Here is a 22485-nt window from a genome sequence, read left to right on the forward strand (position 1 = left end):
GGATCAAACCTAGGGCCTGGCATGCAGACTATGTGCTTCAGCCCTTCAAGTCATCTCCTGGGCCGAACATTACTTTTAATTCGACAATATTAATGATTATTGCTGCGTCTCAGTCCTTCACTCAGATGAGCATATTGGGTTCAGTAGTTGAGAACTTTCATTTATGTCCATGTCCATTTCCAGTGAGTTGCTTTCTTTTTTTTATACTTTACTAAAATAGAAAGGAACCAAGCACAATTATAGATAAGTGGCGACGGCAGGAAGTGCTTCTCTCAGATGCTCTGGATACTTGGTTCGAAGCATGAACCCAGGGATTTCAAGTCAGCCTCGTTAGCTGTTGGCAGCACTTGCCAAGGAGTAAAGCCAAACACGTGTGCCTGGGAGCTGGCAGGCTGACAGGCCGATGCTCAGCTGGGGATTCAGCAGGGAACGGTTTCTAAACTACTCTTCAGTTGCATATGGCTCTAGAAAATATTTCCTTATGTTGTGCTGCAGCATACAGATGTGGTTTGAAAATATAGCCAGTGACACAGCATCGATTTATTTCTCTGAAGAGTGAAGTAATCAGGAGATGGGGAAAAGTAAGCATCTTAGCAATCACGCCGTCTTTACAATCATTTGTTTCTTAAGAAATCCTGATAGCCTGAGCTCAGCTTTCAAAAAATGTGCTGTTTCAGCTCATGAAAGAAAAGGTTGTGCCTCTGCAAAGACCTGTGGGTGGTTCCTCACCTACGTGCCGGTCACTGGGCAGCCTGCAGTAGACATGCAAAGGCCAGAGCTGGGAGGTGGCTCAGAGACAGAGCACAAGACTTGCCTGTATGAGATCCTGGGTTCAATCTCTGGCATCACCGAAACAAGGTGTTTCTGACAATGTTAGGGCACAACAACCAGAGAGGCCCTTCCCTCCCACTGACCCTGAGATAATTCACTCTCCTTCCACCTCACACGTCACTCAAATGGTACTGAATTAACTCTTTATCAGTCCCTTTTACTGCTGAACATTTTTGCATCTATAAAAATAGCATACCTGGAAAACAATATGGATGATTCTCAAAAAAATTAGAAATTGAGCTCCCATTTGACCCAGCAATACCACTCCTGGGAATATATCCCAGAGAGGCAAAAAAGTATAGTCAAAATAACATCTGCACTAGTATGTTTATTACTGCACTGTTCACAATAGCCAAAATCTGGAAAAAACCCGAGTGCCCGAGAACAGATGACTGGTTAAAGAAACTTTGGTACACAATGGAATACTATGAAGCAGTGAGAAAGGGTGAAGTCATGAAATTTGCAAACAAATGGTTCTACATGGAAAGTATTATGCTAAGTGAAATGAGTCACAAAGAGAGGGACAGACATAGAAAGACTGCACTCATCTGGGGAATAAAAGGAACAGAATGGTAAACGAACTCCCAAGAATAGTTGAGGCAAGTACCAGGAGGTCTGCTCCACAGCTTCGAAGCCAGCAGCACATGCTGGAGGAAAACGCAGCTCAAGATAGAGAAGGGAACACCAAGTAAAGGGTGTTTGGAGGACTCGCTCGGGATGCGAGACACACGCTGAAATTAAACTATAGATTGAACACGGTGGTCATTCAATACCTCCATTGCAAACCCCAACACCCTAAAGGAAAGAGAGAGCAAAAGGGAATGCCCTGCTATAGAGGTGTGGTGGGGTGGGTAGGGATGGGGGGGATGGGAGGGTTACTGGGTTCATTGGTAGTGGAAAATGGGCACTGGTGGAGGGATGGGTACCTGATCATTGTATAATTGAAACCCACACACAAAAATATTTAAGTCTACAACTGTACTTCATGGTATTTCACTAATAAAAATATAAAAATTAAATTTAAAAAAAGAGACAGAATCCCCCTGGGGAAGGACAAGCTGAATTGGCTGATGACCTACTCTGGGATTTATGGTAGAAGCCCAGCAGTCTTGTCCTCAGAGCTCAGAGAACTAAGTTTTAGAACCTATATCTCTTACTCTATTTATCCAAATAAATATTTCATTTCATTTCATTTCATCATCCTGTTAATCGTCGATTGCCTCGAGCAGGCCCCAGTAACGTCTCTTTCATCCTAGCCCTGAGATTATATTCACGGCTCTTTAGGAGAATGAGACCCATCATTGTTACTGGTATTTGGCATATTTGGTAGGCCACGGGGAGTTTGCCAGACTCTGCCCTGTGGGCAGGCTACATTCGATAGCCTGCAAGTTTGTCCAAAGTAGGAATGAGGTAATAAGATGTCTTCGGGTGCCAGAGCCCCGGTCGGGGCGGGGAGGAAAGCTCGACCCGCTCCCCTCCAAGGGGTCCCGGCGAGGGACACCCAGGCGCGGGGGCAAAAGACTGCACTGTTCTCGTCCGGGATCTGGATTTTATAGTCTCTGAGTCTTGGCCGCTGATGGGATTACACGGCGCCAGGGGGCCAGGTGGTGGGTGTGACCCCCGCCTACTGGAATTTGGAGGATCTGGGTGGAAGATGCTCGACTCCAATTCGAGTAGGCTTGGAGGTCTCGGCCCTGGAACCCGCGTTATTTCTTATTAAATAAATATTAATAAGAAAAAAATAGCATAATCCAATCCAGGATTTAATCCAACAGCAAAAATGGGGAAAAATGCAAATTGAACAAAGTAAACAATCACATGCTGAAATTTAAAAAAATAATAATAACGAGAAGAAACCTTAGCAAAAGATCAAATAAAATAAGGTTTTAGCCTTTATTTTATTTTTTGCTTTTTGGGTCACACCCAGCGATGCTCAGGGGTTACTCCTGGCTCTGCACTCAGGAATCACTCCTGACGGTGCTCAGGGGACCATATGGGAATGCTGGGAATTGAACCATTGAACCCGGGTTGGCTGTATGCAAGGCAAACATCATACCTGCTGTCCTATCACTTCATCTTCTTTTAGCCTTTTTTTAATCTTTCAGAGCAAATCAGTTATTAAGAATACTATGGAATTTCTTGGATTAATTTATTCCACATGGCTCATTTTGTTAAATGAAAGTCTAATTCATAACTGTTTGAGAGCCAAGTTTTGGGTGCCAGGTGAGCCCCTCACTTGGGCCCTTAGACAGTAAACATGCCTCAGGTTCCCTGAACTAAGTATATTCTTTGGTGCAGATCTGAATGAAAAGAAAATTAAATGTAGGATGGACAAAACAAAGAGCTCACAGACATCAAGCATTGAGTTGTTTTTCCCCTTAAATGTTCTTAATTCAATATCATACTGAGTTAAATGACGGGATCTAGGTTAGTAACGCGAGTTCCGAAAACAAATAACATGCAAAGCCTATCCTAAGTGCTAAAAATGGAAGACTACAAGCTAATTGCACTTAATGCCTAAGAGACTAATATATGAAAGAAAATTATATATATTTTTAAAAAATAGAGAGAGGCCAGGGAGTTGGCTCAAAGGGCTGAAAACACATGCTTTGCATACAAGAGACCTCAAGTTCGATGCCTGTCTTGGCATGGCTGAGTTATGGCACAAGTGCTTCCGCCCACCCGCCTCCCTCTCCCTGCCCCAGGATCTGAGTAGTAGTAGGATCCCAGAGCCCAAGCAATGAACAGTCAGTTGGACCAAGGATCACCGGAAGTGGCCCCAAGCCCTGAGTACCACTGGGGAGTCCTGCCTCAAAACACAAAACCAAAAATACCCCAAGTTTCTTAAATAGAAAATATTGTGCAAGTAATATTAATCATTTAAATACAAACATGGTGTGCTATTAGAAAATTTATTAATATAAAGAAAATACAAAATATTCATAGGAAATAATGGAAAGTCTCAACAGAAACAAAATTTTGATAAAATTTAACTTCATTCAAAATAAGAAAAAGACTTTTGTTTTGTTTTGTGGCCTGGAAATACTCAGGACTTACTCCTGGTTGTGCTCTGGGATCACTCCTAATAAGGGACCATATGGGATACTGGGGGTCAGACGTGAAGTGGCCATGTGCACGGCAAGCACCTTAGCCACTATTCTCTCCCTCCGGCCCCCAAAATGACCATTTTTAAACTGATAAAAGGTTATCTACCAAAACATGAAGCAAGCATAACCTTCGATGATGAAAAAAGGGTAACACTCAATGGTGAACCCCCCCCCAAAAAAAATTCCTGCTCTAACTACTTCAGTCCAAATTGTGTGCTGAAAATGAAAATGAAAGAAGAAAAGAAGAAAATGCTATCATTAATTTATAACTGAAACAACTATCTACAGAGAAAGTCCCTAAAAATTGGAAACAACAGACTTCAACAAACTCGCTAGTTAATAAGTGACATTTCCTTATGCTGGCAACAATTAAGCTATTTCTAAAGAGTACTTATTTACATGAAACAGTGTAGTCTCAAATAATCTCTGCAGATAAGTAATTTTTATGCAACAAAGTGACAAAGGACATTTGAAACTGGCCTATGATCAGGTCAAACCATCAAGCCAGGTGGCCCACACAAGCGACAACCACACATCCGTGTTTCTGATGGGTGCAGAGGAGGTGCACCATCAAATCCCTGAGCTCCGCTCTCGTGAAGAAGCACACAGGATGACTCTCTCAAAAGCCAGCATCTTCCAAAGCAAGAAAGACAGAGAAGATCCTTCTACAGCTGCAGTTGTCAACGCTTCTGGATTTGGAGGCCCTAAGTGCCTAGAAAGGGTTGAGATCACCCAAGACCTATTTAGGAGTTATTACACCTGGTGACATCTACCACATTAGGGATTAAAACTCAAGGACCGGAGAGCTAGCCAAAGGGTGAAGGCATTTGTAGTCACCCAGGTTCAATCCCCGGCACCACAGGTGCCCCCCAGCCCCTGTCCCAGTACTTCCGGAAATGACCTCCAAGCACAGAGCCCTGAGTGCTGCAAGCAATACCCCCAAAGCCAAAGACAGAAATTAAAACTCAGAACTTCAACAAACATTCCTGTCTCACTTAATGATAAACAAAAACATGGTGACACAGATAAAGTATTGTTCCGAAAGTAATTACATCTCCGTAACAAACAGAAAATAAATGTTAGCATGGGAAATGATGTGCCTCGACATTTCCTGCACGCTTCTTGACTGTCTTGGTGACAGAAAGCAGCTCCCTCACTGGGGTCTGTGCTGCTGTGGTGCAGTCATCACACACATTCAGCCCCTTTGCCTATGCGGTCTCGAGTGACCTGGTCACTCAGGAAGAGGAGCAACAGACAGAAGAGCCCAGATGATGCCTCAGAAGAGTCCTATGCTGGCAGGGCAGGGTCAGGAGACCCAGTGGACCACCCTGTGTGACATCATCGGGAACTGGTCCCTGATTTGCTCTGTCCCACATTTTCTAAGTCTTCTAAAGCAAAGGGCCAAGTCTTCCTTCCATGACAGCATTCGTCAAGTTCCAGTCAAACTGCTTTTCCATTAGTCTTTACACTATTTCAGATTCATTCTGAACAGTCAGGACAGGTAGAGAGTGGAGAAAGTAAAAGAGGAACTTGGGCTGGGGCAGGGGATGGGTGGGTGGGAATCACACAGGGCCCTATAAGCAGGTTAGAGAGCGGCACTATTCTCACAGACTGCCCAGGCCTGTAAGAGAAACTAATACTATTTCCTTTATTCAAAAAGCTGTATCTCGAGTTCTATAGTCACTAAAGTGTGGTGCTTTCAGTCACCCTTTTTTGGGGGTGGGTGGGTGGGGGGAGTTGGGGGAAGTTGGTGGGGAGGGAATGCCCAGTGGTGCTCAGGGCTGACTCCTGGTAGGCATCAGGAAACTATATGGGGTCTTGGGGATCAAACTAAGGTTGGCCACATGCAAGGCAAGTGCCCTACCCACTGTACCATCTCTTTGGCCCCAGTTGTCTATTTCTCAGATAAAGTGATGCCTGCTTCACCTTCCTTCTTCAAAGTACTCTGTGTTGTCCCGGATGATAGGAAAGGTGAGATCTAAGATTCTGACAGTGTTGCCTTATTAAGCTATAGTTCTCAGACAAATTAGGATTGCTCAGATGCAGGGCACAATGTATAAGTCAGTGTCTCCTATAGTGGTCGACACCACCCCTACCCCTCCCAGAGGCACCAGATCAATCTGGGCCTGGGGTTGGGGAGGAGTGGTAGGAGCACCAGGTGCAACCTGGGCCCCTGGAGGGTATTTTCTCTTCCCTAAAAGGAGGTTATTTCCCAGGGGTCACTGAGTGATGCTCTTTCTGAACAGAAGGCAGTGAGCCAAGGCAGAAGCCTGGGAACCTCTGGACTGTGTGCCACTCACCCAGCCAGGAGAGAGGCAGGAAAAACTGGGCCAGCAGGAGACTGTGAATTTGCTTTGGGGTCCTTCGGGGGGGATGAAGCTGTGAGTCCTAACAATTCTGAAGAAAACCAGACTGATACCAGCTTCTACCTGGCGACAAGAGGAGAAGCAGGGAAACAGGCAGCAAGAGAGAAAATCGCTTTCTTTTTAAGAGATATTGAAATTGCAAGGGGAAGGAAAGAGGATGCAAGCCAAGGACAGGAGGGATGTGCTGGCCTGAAGGAGGAGAGCTGCTGTCATTTGGGGCAGGAAGAAGAAGGGAGAGGGAGACACAGGCGGCCCAGGTGGGGCCAAATGAAGCCAGACCTGAAAAGTGTGGATGTGGATGAAGAACTGGTGGGGGGGGGGGGGGTTGGAGAGAGTGGGTTTTGTTTCTAAGAGAGAGTGAAGGAAGGCTCAGAAAAGCAGTGCAGGGATGAGGGGTTTGCTTTGCATGCACTGATTGTGGTTTAATCCTGGCACCAGATATGGGCCCCTGAGCATTGCCAAGAGTGATCCCTGAGCACAGAGTCAGGAGTGAGCCCTGAAAACTGTTAGGTGTGGCACAAAAAAAAAAAAAAGGAAGAGAAAGAGTGTGTAAAGGCGGAAAAGGAAACATGGCTAGAAATACCAGTCCTAAACAAGAATTCTGGCTCATCTGAATTTGAGTTTCTAACCCACCGCATGAGCCCAACCAATTGGGACAAATAGCTCCCCATTATTCTCATGTGCTCCCCAAACTCAACTTGCATGCACATGTGTATATATGCAGGTGCATGGTTCTAAGACAGGTATGGTACTGCTGGCCAGGGTGTGTTGTAAGTTTGTGTTTTGAGTTGCCTTTTCCCTCAAACATAGCAATGGCAGAAGATGCTACTGCATATGTGTTTATTTTAGTAAAACATATATGCCACAGCTCAGAAATAAGCACAGCAGCAGCACAGGTAAGAAATGGAAGAGAATGGAAGGTGGCAGGCAGGGGGTCTTTTGGATTCCAAAGCTACAGATCAAGAGAGGTAACAACGACCTGTGCCCTCCTGGGGACCTCACTCCTCTAGGATATAAGTGGAACCAAGAGGTGAGAACAGTGTCCCTGACCTTAAGGGGAACCTAGTCGGGGGTAGGTTCGGATACTGTAGCCTATCCAGGCATGTCACTTGTAAGGTCTGCAGCTCTCTCTTCTCTGCAAACCTCACCATCACTGCCAAGCAGGAGCACTGTACCTCAAAAATGGGCAAAGCTAGGGCTCTAGAGGGTGGGGATGGGGGGCAAAGGGGAAGCAAGGCAGGCAGCAATGGGGCACTGCAAAGGTAAGTCAAGGAGTTTACCAGAGAGAATAAGATTCTATTCAAAATGAACAAAGAACCTAAATTCTTAAACCTGTAAGGACGGTTACTATAAAAGTATCTTCCCTACCAAAACAAACAAACAAAATTGCTCAACAGTAAGATGAAAACAAGATTCTAAGAGTTAATAATGGACTCTCCCTCCCCACTAAAGAATATCCCCCCCACACACACACAAGACAGGAGCAGGGTGAGATAAGAGAAACAGCAACCTTCAGCAATGAGAACCCCAAGAGCAGCTCCCCCCAACAAACAGAGAAATATCCAGTATGGTCAGAGCACCACAAAAGTTTGCGTAAGGCAAGCACAGATTTTATGAGCATGATTTTTCAAGTGTTACAGTGACCAAAACATCAGAGACTTGCTTGTATTTCCCAAAATCAACTCAAGAATTATGTCTTTTTTTCAGAATTATGTCCTATAGGAGCAATTTATGTTTACAATAAGTAAAGTAAAAGTAAAAGTAACTAAGTAATTTGATCCAAAAATTCTCATTGCTTCAATCTTTTCTCTGACACAGAATGGTCAAGTGTGATCAATGCCACTTCTTCTCCATGGCCATCTCACCACTCCCCTGGGAATGACTATTCTCCATGTTCAGCAAAGCGGTCACAAACCTTGCCAAACTAGGCAAAATTTCAGACACAAGGCTGCAAGCATTCATGCATAGCAGCTTCTTTCTAACATGAAAGTAGTGTTTGTGGTGTGTGTGTGTGTGTGTGTGTATGTGTCTGTTTGTGTGTGTGTGTGTGTGTGTGTGTGTGTGGTAAAGAGGCTATCTGGAAAATACTAACAAAATAGCCAAATATAGACAGCAAGTGTCTACCATTTTTGTAAACTGAATACATGACTGTTACTTGCTTTCAGTCTGTGTTTAATTCACCAATATTCAAACTTACCAAATAGGTTCCCATTTCTTTTTCTACAACAACCTGCTCATACAAGGTAGCATCGAAGTCAGCCTTCAAGGCCTGGACCTTCTTCTTCACCTGCACATGGTACTTCTTTTGGAGCCAGTAAGGAAGAAGAGACTCCACAACTTGGTTAATGATCTGGGAGGTAATCAGGAGAGTGGCCAAACTCTAAAGAAAAACATATAAATAGTATTTGGCAATGTAGCTTAACAGAATCATAACATGTGTTCAAAATGATTCAATAAATTAAGTGGAATCTTCAGTAAAGAGTATTCTGCTGTGTTGGCAAACTATCTTTACAAGGAGACTGTGAACTATTATTGAATGAAGCATTATCTCCTCCCCACTTCCCTGTATCAAGGCTGCCTGCTGCTTGCCTATGTGCATGAATATTCATCCATGAGTGATGGCTTACTAGGGATGAACTAAGGCTCCTGACAGAACCGTCCCAGGTTCCAGAGGAATCACATCCATTTCCACTTTGATCAGACAATAATTCTCCAATTCTGCTGCTCCCTCCCTCTCTCCCTCTCTCCCTCTCTCCCTCTCTCCGTTTCTCTGTCTGCCCCTGTCTGCCTCTCTCTCTCTCTCTCTCTCTCTCTCTCTCTCTCTCTCTCTCTCTCTCTCTCTCGGCTGATTTTGTGAAATTAAGGGATTGCTGTGAAACCTGTGACATTAACACACAGCACTCCTTTATCACTAACCAAGCGTGTTAGTCACCAACCTCCTTCAGTTAGTTGAAAAATGTTAGCCATTAACCAAACGCCTCCCTTTACTTTGTCATCGAGTGATGTATTCTAGCTTGCCTGTGTGAACTAAGACCACGTTTCCAAAGGCAGGTACATCATTCAGAGAAAACTTTTGACTGTTCCTCAGTCTAGCTCCTAAATTTTGCTCTGAATAACCTCTTAAAATAAACTTTTCTGCTATTAAACTCTGAATGAGCTTCACATCAGCAATTTTTTCATATTAAAGTTCTTTTTTTCCTTTGGCAGTGCTCAGGGATTACTACAGGCTCTGTGCTCGAGAGGATCACTCCTGGAGGGGCTCAGAGGACCATATGGGATGTGCGGGATCAAGCTCAGGTAAGCGACATGCAAGGCAAATGCTCTACCTAATGTATTATCACTCCGACACCAAAATTCCATTTTTTTAAACCATCTCATATCAGTCCTCCATCTTCTTTTAAGTAAATGAAGCTCTCTTAAGAAATGAGAAATCATTACCCATGAATATACTAATGATGGGAATGGAGAAGGTAATGTATCTCAAACTTATCAATTTCAAATGTATAATTTTGAGATTTCTCAATTTTTAAATAATTTTTAAAGTGTCCCTCTATTAAGAGGTTAGATCCACAGCTACAAAATCTTGTAACTTTCTCTGATTATACAATTCTTTTAATACCATGAAAAATGATCCTTAGTTATTATATAAATATTAAGAAGCATGGGCTTCTTAATTTTCTTCACTAACAATTACAGAATATTGGGCCAGAGAGATAGTACAAAGGTTATGGTGCTGTGGCCTTGAACTTAATTCAAATCCCTGGTACCAAACACAGTCCCACCACCAGACATAGCTCCTGAACACAGAGCCAGGAACTAATAACACCTGAGTATCACTGAACAGCACTTCACAACATCCGAAAAATAAGCAATCACAGAATATTATGGAAAGAACGGCCCTTCCTGATAGCTGACTCAGATATTTAAAAAAAGTAAATAAAAGAATTTAGAAAGCAAGGGTCATTTTACTATTTACTGATGAAAGATACAAAAGAAGTAACATACCAAGATAAATGTCAGACTTTAACAAATTCAGAAAAGATACAGGACTGCAGGTTTCTCAAATCAAACAGAGAAATCTATTAATTTGAAAATTAAATAGATAAGCCCTATGTCAGTTATATCAATCACCCCCACTCTGAGATAAACTGACATATTCAATTAATTGATACACTTTGTGCTATTAGAATTGATTTTGGCAAGCTTTCCGACGAAGCCTATATTTGACTTTTACTGCCCTATGTGATTAATCTTACAAGCTGGTGAGCTTCGATTATTTTCTTTCCAACTGAGTACAGTATGTGACACAATTGCTTATTAAGAATGGGGCTTAGTGATGCCAGGGAGATAGTACAGCAATTAAGGCACTTGCCTTGCATGAAACTGAGCCAGGTTCAATCCCCAGCCCTCCATCTGGTTCCCCCAAGCTCTGCAACCTCTGGTGTGGACACTACCACCACATTCACCCTCTCAAAAGAAGAACTGGACTTAGAAAGATACAAAACTTAAAATATCTATAAAATCAATAGCACTGTAGCACTGTCCTCCCATTGTTCATCGATTTGCTCAAGTGGGCCCCGTAATGTCTTCATTGTGAGACTTGTTGTTACTGTGTTTGGCATATTGAATACGTCACGAGGAGCTTGCCAGGCTTTGCCATGCAGGCGAAGATACTCTCGGTAGCTCGCTGGGCTCTCCAAGAGGGGTGAAGGAATAGAACTCGGCTCAGCCAGGCCGGCCATGCGTAAGGCAAACGCCCTAACACTGTGCTATCATAATATGAAAATAATTACATTGTCTGAAAACAGGATCCCACCTCTAAAACCTATGAAATTGATCATACCTTTTTGTTATTCACACTCACCTGACGTAAAAGCTTCATATCCTTCAGGACAAAGGCAATGTAGAAGAGCGAGGCAAAGCAATTTAGAAAGTTGAACTGTGGGGGGGAAAGAGCAACATTTAGCAATGTTTTAGAGTTCTGTAAGAGTACAGTGTGCAGGGCCTAAGAGGTAGTTCAGTAGTAGAGCATATGTAGAGGGTCCTAGGTTCAAGCCCTAGCACTGGAAAACAACAACAACAACAACAACAACAACAACAATATTAATAATAAACGACAGACTTCCAGTCCAGCCAAGATATCACAGACTTGTGTATTGCTCATCCATCTTTAGTAAAACGTTTTTAAACTCTGGAAATAACACAGGGGGGAACCTATAAAGAACTCTGAAAGGTGCTAGAAGACAGGCAAAATAATCTCAGAATATAGCACCAGAGCATCGAGCCTCCCTATTACCTTCTTACAAGAGAAGAAGAGAGACATCAGAGCAGAGATCCCTGAATCTAGCACCCCAGGGAGGGTCATTCCCTACTCACCCCACCTCTTTCTACCCAAACTGGACACTGACAGCAGCAGAACTGGCAGAAGGGACTGATCAGGATGCCCCACTAACTCTAAGTTGCCAGGGCAAGAGTTCTCCTCCCTGCTGGGCCTGGGAAGACATCCAGATAGTCAGGCAGCACCACATAGAAGGACACCCCCCCAACACACACACACACACACACACACACACCTCCGCCCCCAGTCAGCAGCCCAGTCTATGCCCAGGGATCAAAGACTCCCCATGCCCAAAACCCAGTAAAAGAGACTGTCCACAACAACCAGCTGGACTGGTCACCATGGGCCATTAGTAAGAGACTAATCTACTGTAGTCTGGCGGGGGGGGGAGTTGAGGGGGAGAGAAGGGGTAGGCAGAGGGGGATGAGGGATGGGGGGGAGGGCCTGCACCAACCAGGGGGATCCCACTACAAGTGCCCTTTCATCAGTTACCCTGTTCAAGAACCAGAAACTACTCCTGGCGGCTTTGACAGATTTCCTTTCTGCCTCCCTGCCCCATGCTGGGTGACTTCCACAGAGCAGCATGGCTTTCTGAGACAAAAGACTACTCTGTGTACAAGCCCAGGAACTGATTAACGAGGAAACGGGGAATCACTGCAGAGTGAGGTCAATATAGACATCAGTAGGGGTGAGGTACTAAGTTAGAGTAGGAGTGGAATAGAAAAAGCCCCAGAAGGTGAGACATGTCCTCCCATTATATTAAAAAGGAAGACAGAGACGTAAGAAATGCAACCAGACAAGAAGATTCTCACAGTGGAGTCTTTTTAAAAGGTATAATAAAGCCTCACAAACAGCAAACTTTAAGATAAATGGAGGGGTTTGTTTTGTTTTGTTTTGTTTTTACCTATCCAGGCATCTTTTTAAAAATGAACTTTTTTTAAAAAACACATTACATGTTCCCCTGCTTTCTTACACAAAGAACGCAGAAGGCAAGTTTCCTGCTGATATGGCACCAACATGTTGAGTATCATTTATTTCACGATGCGAGAATGAGGCCTTCACATTGCTTAAATACAACTGGCTGCATGCGGCTTTCATTTGCCAAGATTACTAAGAAATACATATACATATTGTATTATTATTATCTAGTTATGACACATTTTCTATTTCCGTGCCACCTTTGCTGTTATAAATGCACCTATTTCCCGAAACCTAAATACCCTCCTAATAAGTGGTTTTTGTAAAGGTCTAAAGAACAAAACAACCCCCAGATAAATAAGCTTCTTATAATGATTTCTACAGCTGGAACAAAGACTCTTTCTAAGTGAGGGCTGTTGGGAGCAAAGTACGTGGACTGTATTCATCAAGTGCAGTTGGACGGCCAGAGGACTCTATTCCTTGGTGCTGTTATCTTAACAGGTGCTGAGGTAATCTCCTCACAAATGAGGTGCTTTCAAGCTGGCATCTCTTTGTTATTTATAATAATGCTGGAAAGAGGCAAAATGTGTGAAATTTTACACAAACATCAAGCTGATTACCCATTTCCTTCTCTCTACTTCTACCCTACTCTTTCCTTCTACCCAATGAAAAATCTGGGACCTTCTTAGATTTTAGAAATTTCTCTGACAAAATTCTGAAAAATAATTATTTAGGATTAGGGGGAGGGACAGGCGGTTCTCTCAACATGTGCTCAGGAGATCTGGGGACCCCTCCCTTTCAGTGATTCTCAGCCAACAGGGAAAGCAGTTCAATGCAAGGGCTGGAGGACGCAGCACTGTCTGGGTCCTGTGGTGCCAGGGTTTACCTGGGCGACCCCAGCCATGTTCAGGAGCCTCCCAGGAGAAAAAGCTACGGGGACCAAAGCTAGGGGGACCATGTGGTGCTGAGGACTGAACCAGGGTCAGCCACAATCAAGGCAAGCGCCTAAACCCCATTACTTTGAAAAATAATGTTCTTTCACTAAACAGTTTTTGAGTAATTGGAATAATTATTTATTTTATGTTGATGTTCAGCTTCCTTTTATGTTTTTAAATTTCTTTTTTCCAAGATTTTTTTTTGTTGAATCTGTGAGATAGACCTTTACAAAGCTATTCATGATTAGGTTTCAGTCATACAGTGTTAAAACACCCATCCCTCCACTAGTGTACATTTCCCAGTGTCCCCAGTTTCCCTCCCATCACCTCACATCCCACCCCATCTCTACTGGCAGGCATCTCTCTCTCTCTCTCTCTCGCTCACTCTCTCTCTCTCTCGCTCTCTCTCTCTCACTCTCTCTCTCTCACTCTCTCTCGCTCTCTCTCTCTCGCTCTCTCTCTGTCGCTCTCTCTCTCCCTCTCTCTCTCTCTCGCTCTCTCTCTCTCTCTCACACACACACACACACACTTTTGGGCATTGTGGTTTGCAGTACAGACACTGAAACGTTGTCTTGTATAACTAGAATGATTATTAAACAGTGAATCAAAGTCATCACAGGGAAAAACAAAACATTCATAAAATGGTTCATCACTTTCTAAATAACTATATATTGGCTCTACTTTCTGTGTAGACCACTTTTTTATGATTACTGAACATGTGCATAAACACATTAATCAATCCTTGCCTACTTGCACAAAATATAGTAACAATCTGATATATCACAAGCAAGTCTTCATCATTATACTGCAACATGCTACATAATAAGCATTTGTTTCATAACTAAATGGACTTATAGATTCAAAACTCAACTTACCACCAGAACTTTCAGAATGAGATGGTTCTGGTAGGCAGATTCCAATCGGTGATTCTCTGAAATATGAGAAGAGAGGTAATTCCTCCAGGATAAGAAAGCAAGATGGGGAGCACTGTCCATTGAGAAAGCAAGACGTGAGCAGGGGGGCAGACAGGGGTCTGACCACAGAGTCCCTGTCGGGACATATTCTGGGCTGCCACTCCAGGCTACTGTTTCCCACCTGACACTCAGCTGAAGACACATTTTTCATGGTGCAGCCATTGGAACTATACTCTGTAATTATATTTTAAATACTACCACTACCATGTCCTGGGTTAGCAAGCAATCCCATAAGTGGCCACCCAGAAAGAGATCCTGAGTAAGTGGGAACAGTCAAAACGTACTGCAATCTCCAAAGAGCAGAACAAAGCTTTCTGTATATGTGGCTCATGGGAATTGTAAGGGAAATTCAAAGTTTCATTCTTGTCCAGGAAAAGGAGAAAAGGTCCCAACACAAGCAGGGTGAAAGGATCAGAAGGAAGACTGGGGAGCAACGAGAGGCCAGAGCAATAGTACAGTAGGTAGGGGTTTGCCTTGTAGGCAGCTGACCTGGATTTAGTTCCTAGTACCCCATATGGTCCCCCATATGGCAGGCCAGGAGTGGTCCCTGAACACAGAGCTAGGAGTAAGGCCTGAGCATCACTAGGTATGCCCCTCTCCAAAAAGTCAAATAAATAAATAAATAAATAAAGATTCTGGAGAAGGGTGATCTCAAAGCCCATCTGGATAAGAACTCCAACTCAGCTGCTCAGCGACACTCTCTTTGCCTGTGAAAGAATGCTGACACCATCCACTTCCCGGGGCAACTGAGAGGGCAAAACTTCAGGAACAGCACAAGGAAAACTCAAGAATAGCAGCTTTTGTTATATAACTAATAACTATTTAAAACAGCATGCTGAGGCCAAAGAGGCAGTATGGGGATAAGGCATCTGCCTTTCACATGGCCAACCCCATTGGATCCCCAACACCACAACAGCACAGAGTCAGAATTCAGTTCTGAGCCAGGGCTAGTATGGCCTAAAATCAAGAACAAAACCAAAGAATCTTAATAATTCATGAAGTGTAGACTTTGTCCTAGAGTAAATGGTTTAACAGAACATTTTTGGGGGGCTCAAGAGATAGTATAGTGGGGAGTTTGAACTATACCAGTGGTGTCAAAGGGTTATTACAGCTTTGTGCTGGAGGTCACTTCTAGCAGTGCTCAGGGGACCAGGCAGTATGGGGAGCAAATCTGTCATTAAGCTCTCCTCTCTCCTCTCCCCACTCCCTCTCTCCTTCTTCTCTCTCTCTCTCTCTCTCTCTCTCTCTCTCTCTCTCTTTCTCTCTCTCTCTCTCCCCCCCCCCCGCCCTCTCCCTAGTCTATGTGGCCTCTAGAAACACTCCCTATAGATTATATACAAAGTACCAAGACTTACCCCATGAAGTCAAAAATTCAGCAGCATAGCGATAGAGCCTGTTCATGATCTCGATCACGACTGCATAGATGATGCTGGGCACATACAACAAAAAGCTGGTCCACTCGGACCCACTGCTCTCATGCACATCCAGAGCCCACGCCTCCAAGTCAAAGTAAATCATCATGACGTACAGTGAGAAGTAGAGACAGAGACACACAAAGGGCAGGGAGACCAGGTAAATGCGCAGCTGCCTCTTGTAGCTGGGGTAGAGGGGTTCCTCCCTGCCCGTGACTGGATTGATACCCAGGACCCCGTGATATCCAGGCCGGGGCTCCTCAAACTGTCTTTTCATGATCAGCGTCCCCCATCTGTAGGTCATGGTGGCACAGCCACGCTTCCACACTTCTAGGATCACCGTGGACCAGATCAGGTTGAATGAGGCGAAGATCACGTACTTGTCATAGTCTTCCCACACAAACAAGTAGTAAGGCAACCCAATAACTGCCATTGGGATTAAGGCATACGTGAAAAATTCCAGAAATCCAAAATAAAGCGCAATCGTTTCCCCAAAGTAGCCCCGGATATTATCTATAAAGGAAACAAACAAAAAGCCCTCAGTAAAGCTACCAAAGATTATTTTTCCTTTTTTTTTTTTTTTTCATTTCAAGCTACTCATTTTTTTTCAGCTAAGTGTGTGGAGTCTGGAACAATAGCACAACAGTAGGGCGTTTGCCTTGCACGCGGCCAACTTGGCCGACCTGAGTTTGATTCCTCCGCCCCTCTCAGAGAGCCCGGCAAGCTACAGAGAGTATCTCACCCACACAGCAAAGCCTGGAAAGCTCCCTGTGACATATTCAATATGCCAAACACAGTAACAAGTCTCACAACGGAGACGTTATTGGGCCTGCTCGAGCAAATCGATGAACAACGGGAGGACAGTGCTACAGATGTGTGGAAGTCTGACCAAAATGGATGCATTCACTCAACAGAAAGACAAAACACAAAATTCAAGTGGATCAATAATGTTAAAGAATGAATGTAACTAAAAAAGTTACATTTTCTTTTCTATTTTTTTCCTTACACCAATCAATTGACTATCTTTTTTTGTGTGTGTGTGCCTTTTTGGGTCACACCCAGCAATGCTCAGGGGCCACTCCTGGCTCTGCACTCAGGAATTACTCCTGGCGGTGCTTGGGGGACCACATGGGATGCCGGGGATCGAACCTGGGTCGGCCGCGTGCAAGGCAAACGCCCTACCCGCTGTGTTATCGCTCTGGCCCCATGAGTATCTTATTGTTGTTTAATTATTTTATTCTGTTTAACTATCATATTCCTTGTTTAGCTACTTAACTGTTTAATCACTAAACCATTTAACTCTTTGTTTACTAACTACCGAACCACTTGACTCTTGGTTTAACTATTTACATTTTAGTTCTAGCTTGACTGCTTTATTTTTTGGTGTCTGTGTTAAGCAATGTATTGTTTAGTTCACCACTTTATGGCTTCTGTAAATTTGTTTGCTTAGTGAAATTTCAAGAAGTGGTTTGGTCCTTTTAAAAAAAATCCTTTCTTTTTACATTCAGAGCTGCCTTTCTCAGGCAGGCTGGGTTTGAGAGAGCAGTCGCTGGCCAGCTAATAAAGGTTCCTTGATTTGAGACGAATTTGGGTTATAGAGCATTTTGGGGGTGCCTGACCTACAGCAGGTGGGGGTCACTGCATGTCCTGGTCTCTAGTCAGTGTGTGACAGTCAGTCTAACCTCCACGCAGGCAGTCCAGAGCCCACTCAGCTGCACACCAGCACCAGCCTGGCTTTCCCCAGCTCCTGGCCCAGCCCTGGCTATTAGAACTGCTCTGCCAAGGCCTCTGGTGCTGTTTCCCCTGGACTTTCTTACCTGCTGGCATCTCCTACCCAAAGAAAAAGCTCTCCTCAGGGCTTGTCACAAATTTCCAATGTCCTATATTCAATTCGGCCACAGCCAATGAAGCGTTTGGATTCGAGGACTTCATTTATCTTCCCACTTTCTTCCCACCTTACGATTCCAGTTATTAATGTTCTTTTCAAAGAGGATTCCCCAGCCGTATCACCCTGCTCGCCCATCCTTCCAAAATGATGGAACTGACAATTTCCACCATATGTCATATTTCAGTATAATGAATATTAAAAAAAAACATTAAAAAGTACAAGATAGGGGCTGGGTGAGTAGGGCACTTGTCTTACACGCAGCTGACCTAGGTTTGATCCCCTGTACCACATAAGGTCCCCCAAGCCCGGCCAGGAGTGATCGCTGTGTCTAGAGGCAAGAGCAAGCCCTAAGTACTGCTGGGTGTGGCCCCTAATGACCCTCCCCCAAAAAATTTTTTTTAAAAAACTACCAAAATGTAGCACTGCACTGTAACACTGTCCTCCCATTGTTCATCAATTTGCTCGAGCAGGCCCAGTAACGTCTCCATTGTGAGACTTGTTGTTACTGTGTTTGGCATATTGAATACATTACAGGTAGCTTGCCAGCTTTGCCGTGTGGGCAAGATACTCTCGGTAGCTTGCCGAACTCTCCAAGAGGGGCAGAGGAATCAAACACGGCTCGGCCAGGCTGGCTGCGCAAGGCGAATGCCCTCCTGCTGTGCTATCGCTCCAGCCCTACCAAAATGTAAAAGTTGAATATACAGACCTACATATGCTTACACAAAGTAATGTTCAACACATACTAAACAAGTAACTGGTGATTTTCTTGAGTTATACTCAAGAAAAATGGATAAATACAGTAATACACACAAAATATTTTTAAAGTACCTCAAAAATCTTTATTAAGCATTCTGGTCTACCTCGAAGAATGAGTATGCTTGGCCCATTCCAAATAATTAGCTCTAAAGTATTTTTTCTAAAACAAAATATTCATAAACAAAATTCTCATAAAATCTATTCTATTCCAAGTAAAACAGGTTACTTATAAGGTCACTCTGTATTGCTTGTGCTGGTGAAATTTAGTGAAAAACTATAATTCAGTCTATAACGTGGTATGACAGGTAAGTGGAGAGAGACATACTTATATACACATATAAGTAGGTTGTATAAACCATCACACACACACACACACAAACACACACACACACACACAAACACACACACATTTTTTCCCAACGCAGCTGGTGAGCCCTGAGTGGCAGAGCATTTGGTATCACCCCCAAGGCCTCACACCACTGCTGAATCCCTTTTTCATGGATAGTCTTCCTCTTCACTACCATGCAGGTGTTGACCCCTACCTATAGGCTGATATCGAAATGGAAGCCGGGTGTACCAGGTGTCTTCAAGTTTCTTTAGGGCTTCATTATCATGAAGGGGAAACACCTGAATCATGATGCCAGAGGTAAGCAATCTTCTCACTGCAGAGGGAAAGGGTTGCAAACTTCATTAAATGGATTTGAAATTGCCCTAAATATGTTTCATTGAGTACTATAAATACACCTCAGTAAGATATGAGTGTTAGACAAAAATCGGTGCTACACTACTTATTTCAAAGGCTTATGTTCTTTTATTCTACAGAACACACAAAACATTTTTACTATTTACTTTGATTAGGAATGAGCGTAAAATTTAAACCATAGTACAAATTAGAATTTGAAAGGCCCTGGTTATTTTTCTCTCCTTGGCAAATTATAATGAATACTTTTCAATGCCAAAATAAATAATGAAATACCCCTTTTAACACTGTCATAATATTCCATTATTAAACATATGCTATAATATCCCCTTAAATTAAGTACTATAATTTAATCTTTTTCTATTAAAAAGTGTTACAGTTCTCATACAAATACTTTTACCCACCTGTCTACTATATCTTATCATATAGACTTAGACGTAGAATTGCTAGGTCCAAGAATATATATATGTACATATATATATAAAATACCAAGATATGCCAATATAAATCCATTTTAATAGTTTTTAAAATGCATAAGATAAATATCCAATGTTGCTAGAAACACACTAAACAACTATACACCCAAATAACCAAACAATCTCAAGAAAGAACAAAGCTGGGAACCTTACACTTCATGATTCCAAAACTTACTACAAAGCTATAGTGATCAAAGTAGGATAGTACTATCATAAAGATAGTTAAATTCATTAAGATGGTAAATATATCAATTGGGTAGACATTTTTGTACATTAACAATATCTCTATAACTATGTGCCTAAGTCTATTTTCCTTTATAACATAAACACCAATGGATAATAGACACCAATTTCAAAAGTGTCTCTGGAAAGCTTTTTATCAATTTCCTCTCCCACCAAAACAAAGAGAATGTTCCTTTTATCTTTGTTGATTCTGAATATTTCCAATCATTTTCCTCTTTTCTAAACCATTTACAAGCTTATAGTAACAAAGAGCAAATACCAAATCAGATAAGGGCTTCTTTACTCTCAGACTCATTTGACTCGTGTGAATTTAACACTCATGCATCCAACTGAAAGAGATCAGTATATTTAGCTAAAAACACAACCAAAGACAATATCCTCCAGAAATAATCTATAGGCATTCGCTTATAAATGACTGAAGTGGTTCACTGGGTGCGGACCTTCGTTTTTATAAGTATATTAAACAGAGGTGGAAAATTCAAATGCAAAGAGTGCCCTGGGTCATACAGAAAGGGCACTAGATGGGATTCTACAGCTTTTACTAAAGATACACGGGCTTCAAACATGGAATTTGCATCAAGAAAAGATGCATTGTTCTTATCACCCACAGATAGTGATTGTGAACTCATCTCCTTGAAGGACTGCTCTCATGTGTCCAAACAGACTTGTTACCAAAGTCAGACATGATGAGAGCCTCAAGACCCCCAGTGAGAAAGGGCAAATAAATGTCTGCAGCATGGAGGGGAAACAATATAGAAGTCTTCAGCAGTGTCACACAGAGAGAGAGAGAGAGAGAGAGACAGAGAGACAGAGAGACAGAGAGACAGAGAGACAGAGAGAGACAGAGACAGAGCAAGACAGAGCGAGAGAGAGAGCATGACTCAGGGTTGCTGCCCTACCATAAAACCTTTAGAGTAATCATAGAGCAAATATACTGTCTTTCTTATAAGTAAAAGAAAAGTTAAAAAGAGGAAAAATCTAATATTAACATTAGGAAAGATCCCAAGTCTGAGAAAAAGATTCATCAGATACTTTAATCTCACTAATATCTGTTACATAAATTATGTGAGGGGAGAAAAAAGTATAAAAAGCAAGTGCTGTGAGGAAATTTTCTTGTCTTGTTAAGAGTATAAACTCAAAAGGGCATAAAATCAAAATTCATAAGTAGGTAAAATAATGCATAGTTATTAGTGAAGGGTATTGGGCATTTTTGTGGTGCTGAGGTGTGGGAACTACAAATCAAAACCACAAGCATTAACACTATGTAAACATGTAACCAAAACTATAATAGAGAAATTTAATAAAATAAAATTTTAAAATAAAAATACTGTGTTTTAAGAGAGAGAGAGAGAGAGAGAGAGAGAGAGAGAGAGAGAGAGAGAGAGACTGCATTCTACCATAAAAAACATTCCAGACAGTTTGTTTGCTTCTAAATCTAGCACTGTGAACTGAGGGACTCAGAGGGAATATAAAACCACAGGTCCTAAATTACTGGGCTCCTTTTCACTGTCAATGCCAAAGTATGTTCTGGCTTTAGTTTCTAAAAATAGGATTGCTCTTTTTTAACTACTCAGTTTGCCCATGTCAAGTAAGAAGTGATTAGCATGAGCCTTACCTTCTAAGGAAAATTTGGTTGTGGACAAGTCTATTACAAGAAAGGAATAATTTAAAGGAATAACTTAAACCAACTTAAACCATTCCTTCCTTCAAGAATGCTTAAGCAACGTCAGTCTTGAGTCTGGGACTTTGCTTTCATTTGAATTGTTTATACTCTTGTTTTGTTTCTTTATATGTCATGTGAGTAAGAGCACCTGATACTTTTCTTCTTTGGATTTATTTTGCTGAGCATGAAACCCCCCATTTCTTTCCATATTATAAGGAAAAAATAAGATTTTGTGTTTTCTAGGGGCCAGTGCAATAGTAAAAGGGAGTTTGACTTGCATGAGGCCAACCCAGGTTCAATCTCCAGCATCCCATGTGGTCCTCCAAGCACCGCCAGGAATGGTTATGTACTTCACTGTACTACTTTACAGGTTAAAGGCTAACATCTAAGTCTTTAACCCATTTTGTTTAACTTTTGCGCACTGGGTGAGACTGGTCCAATTTCATTCTTTTGCATGTGGTTACCCTGTTTTCCCAGCATCATTTGTAGAAACTTTCTCTATTTTATGTTCTTGGCTCATTTTTCTAAATTAATTATATAAAGGAAGATTTATTTCTGTGCTCTCAATTCTATTTTGTTGTTCTGAACATCTGCTTTTATCCCAATACACACTGCTTTTTATTACTGTAGATATATAGCACAGAAAAAAGTCAAGAACCATGATGCCGCCTATCTTCTCTTTCACATTGTTTGGAATTGTTTGGGCTTTAGGGTATTTAGTGATTCCATACAAATCTTATGAATAAACATTCTGTTTTTGAAGAGGAAGTCACTGGAATTTTGATAGAGATTTGACAGGGATTGCACCGAATCTGTAAATTCTTTGAGTTGGATAGTAATTTTAATAACATGGAATATTTTTCATTTCCTTGTGCTTA

The 22485-nt window shown here is 42.4% G+C and overlaps 1 protein-coding gene across 1 annotated transcript in view; it reads right to left on the reverse strand.

Annotated features, from left to right (window-relative positions):
* ANO10 (anoctamin 10) overlaps positions 1-22485 on the reverse strand; it is a 176335-nt gene that overhangs the window by 130605 nt on the left and 23245 nt on the right. The window contains exons 5-9 of the mRNA XM_056129389.1: positions 19068-19187; positions 15825-16394; positions 14371-14426; positions 11169-11243; positions 8502-8684 (exon numbers count right to left, since the gene is read on the reverse strand). Of these exons, the coding sequence (XP_055985364.1) occupies positions 8502-8684; positions 11169-11243; positions 14371-14426; positions 15825-16394; positions 19068-19187 (1004 nt within the window). The remainder of the gene's footprint in view (positions 1-8501; positions 8685-11168; positions 11244-14370; positions 14427-15824; positions 16395-19067; positions 19188-22485) is intronic.

Source organism: Sorex fumeus, unplaced genomic scaffold (assembly GCF_029834395.1).
Source record: "Sorex fumeus unplaced genomic scaffold, SorFum_2.1 ptg000072l, whole genome shotgun sequence".
Taxonomy (NCBI): Eukaryota; Metazoa; Chordata; class Mammalia; order Eulipotyphla; family Soricidae; genus Sorex; species Sorex fumeus.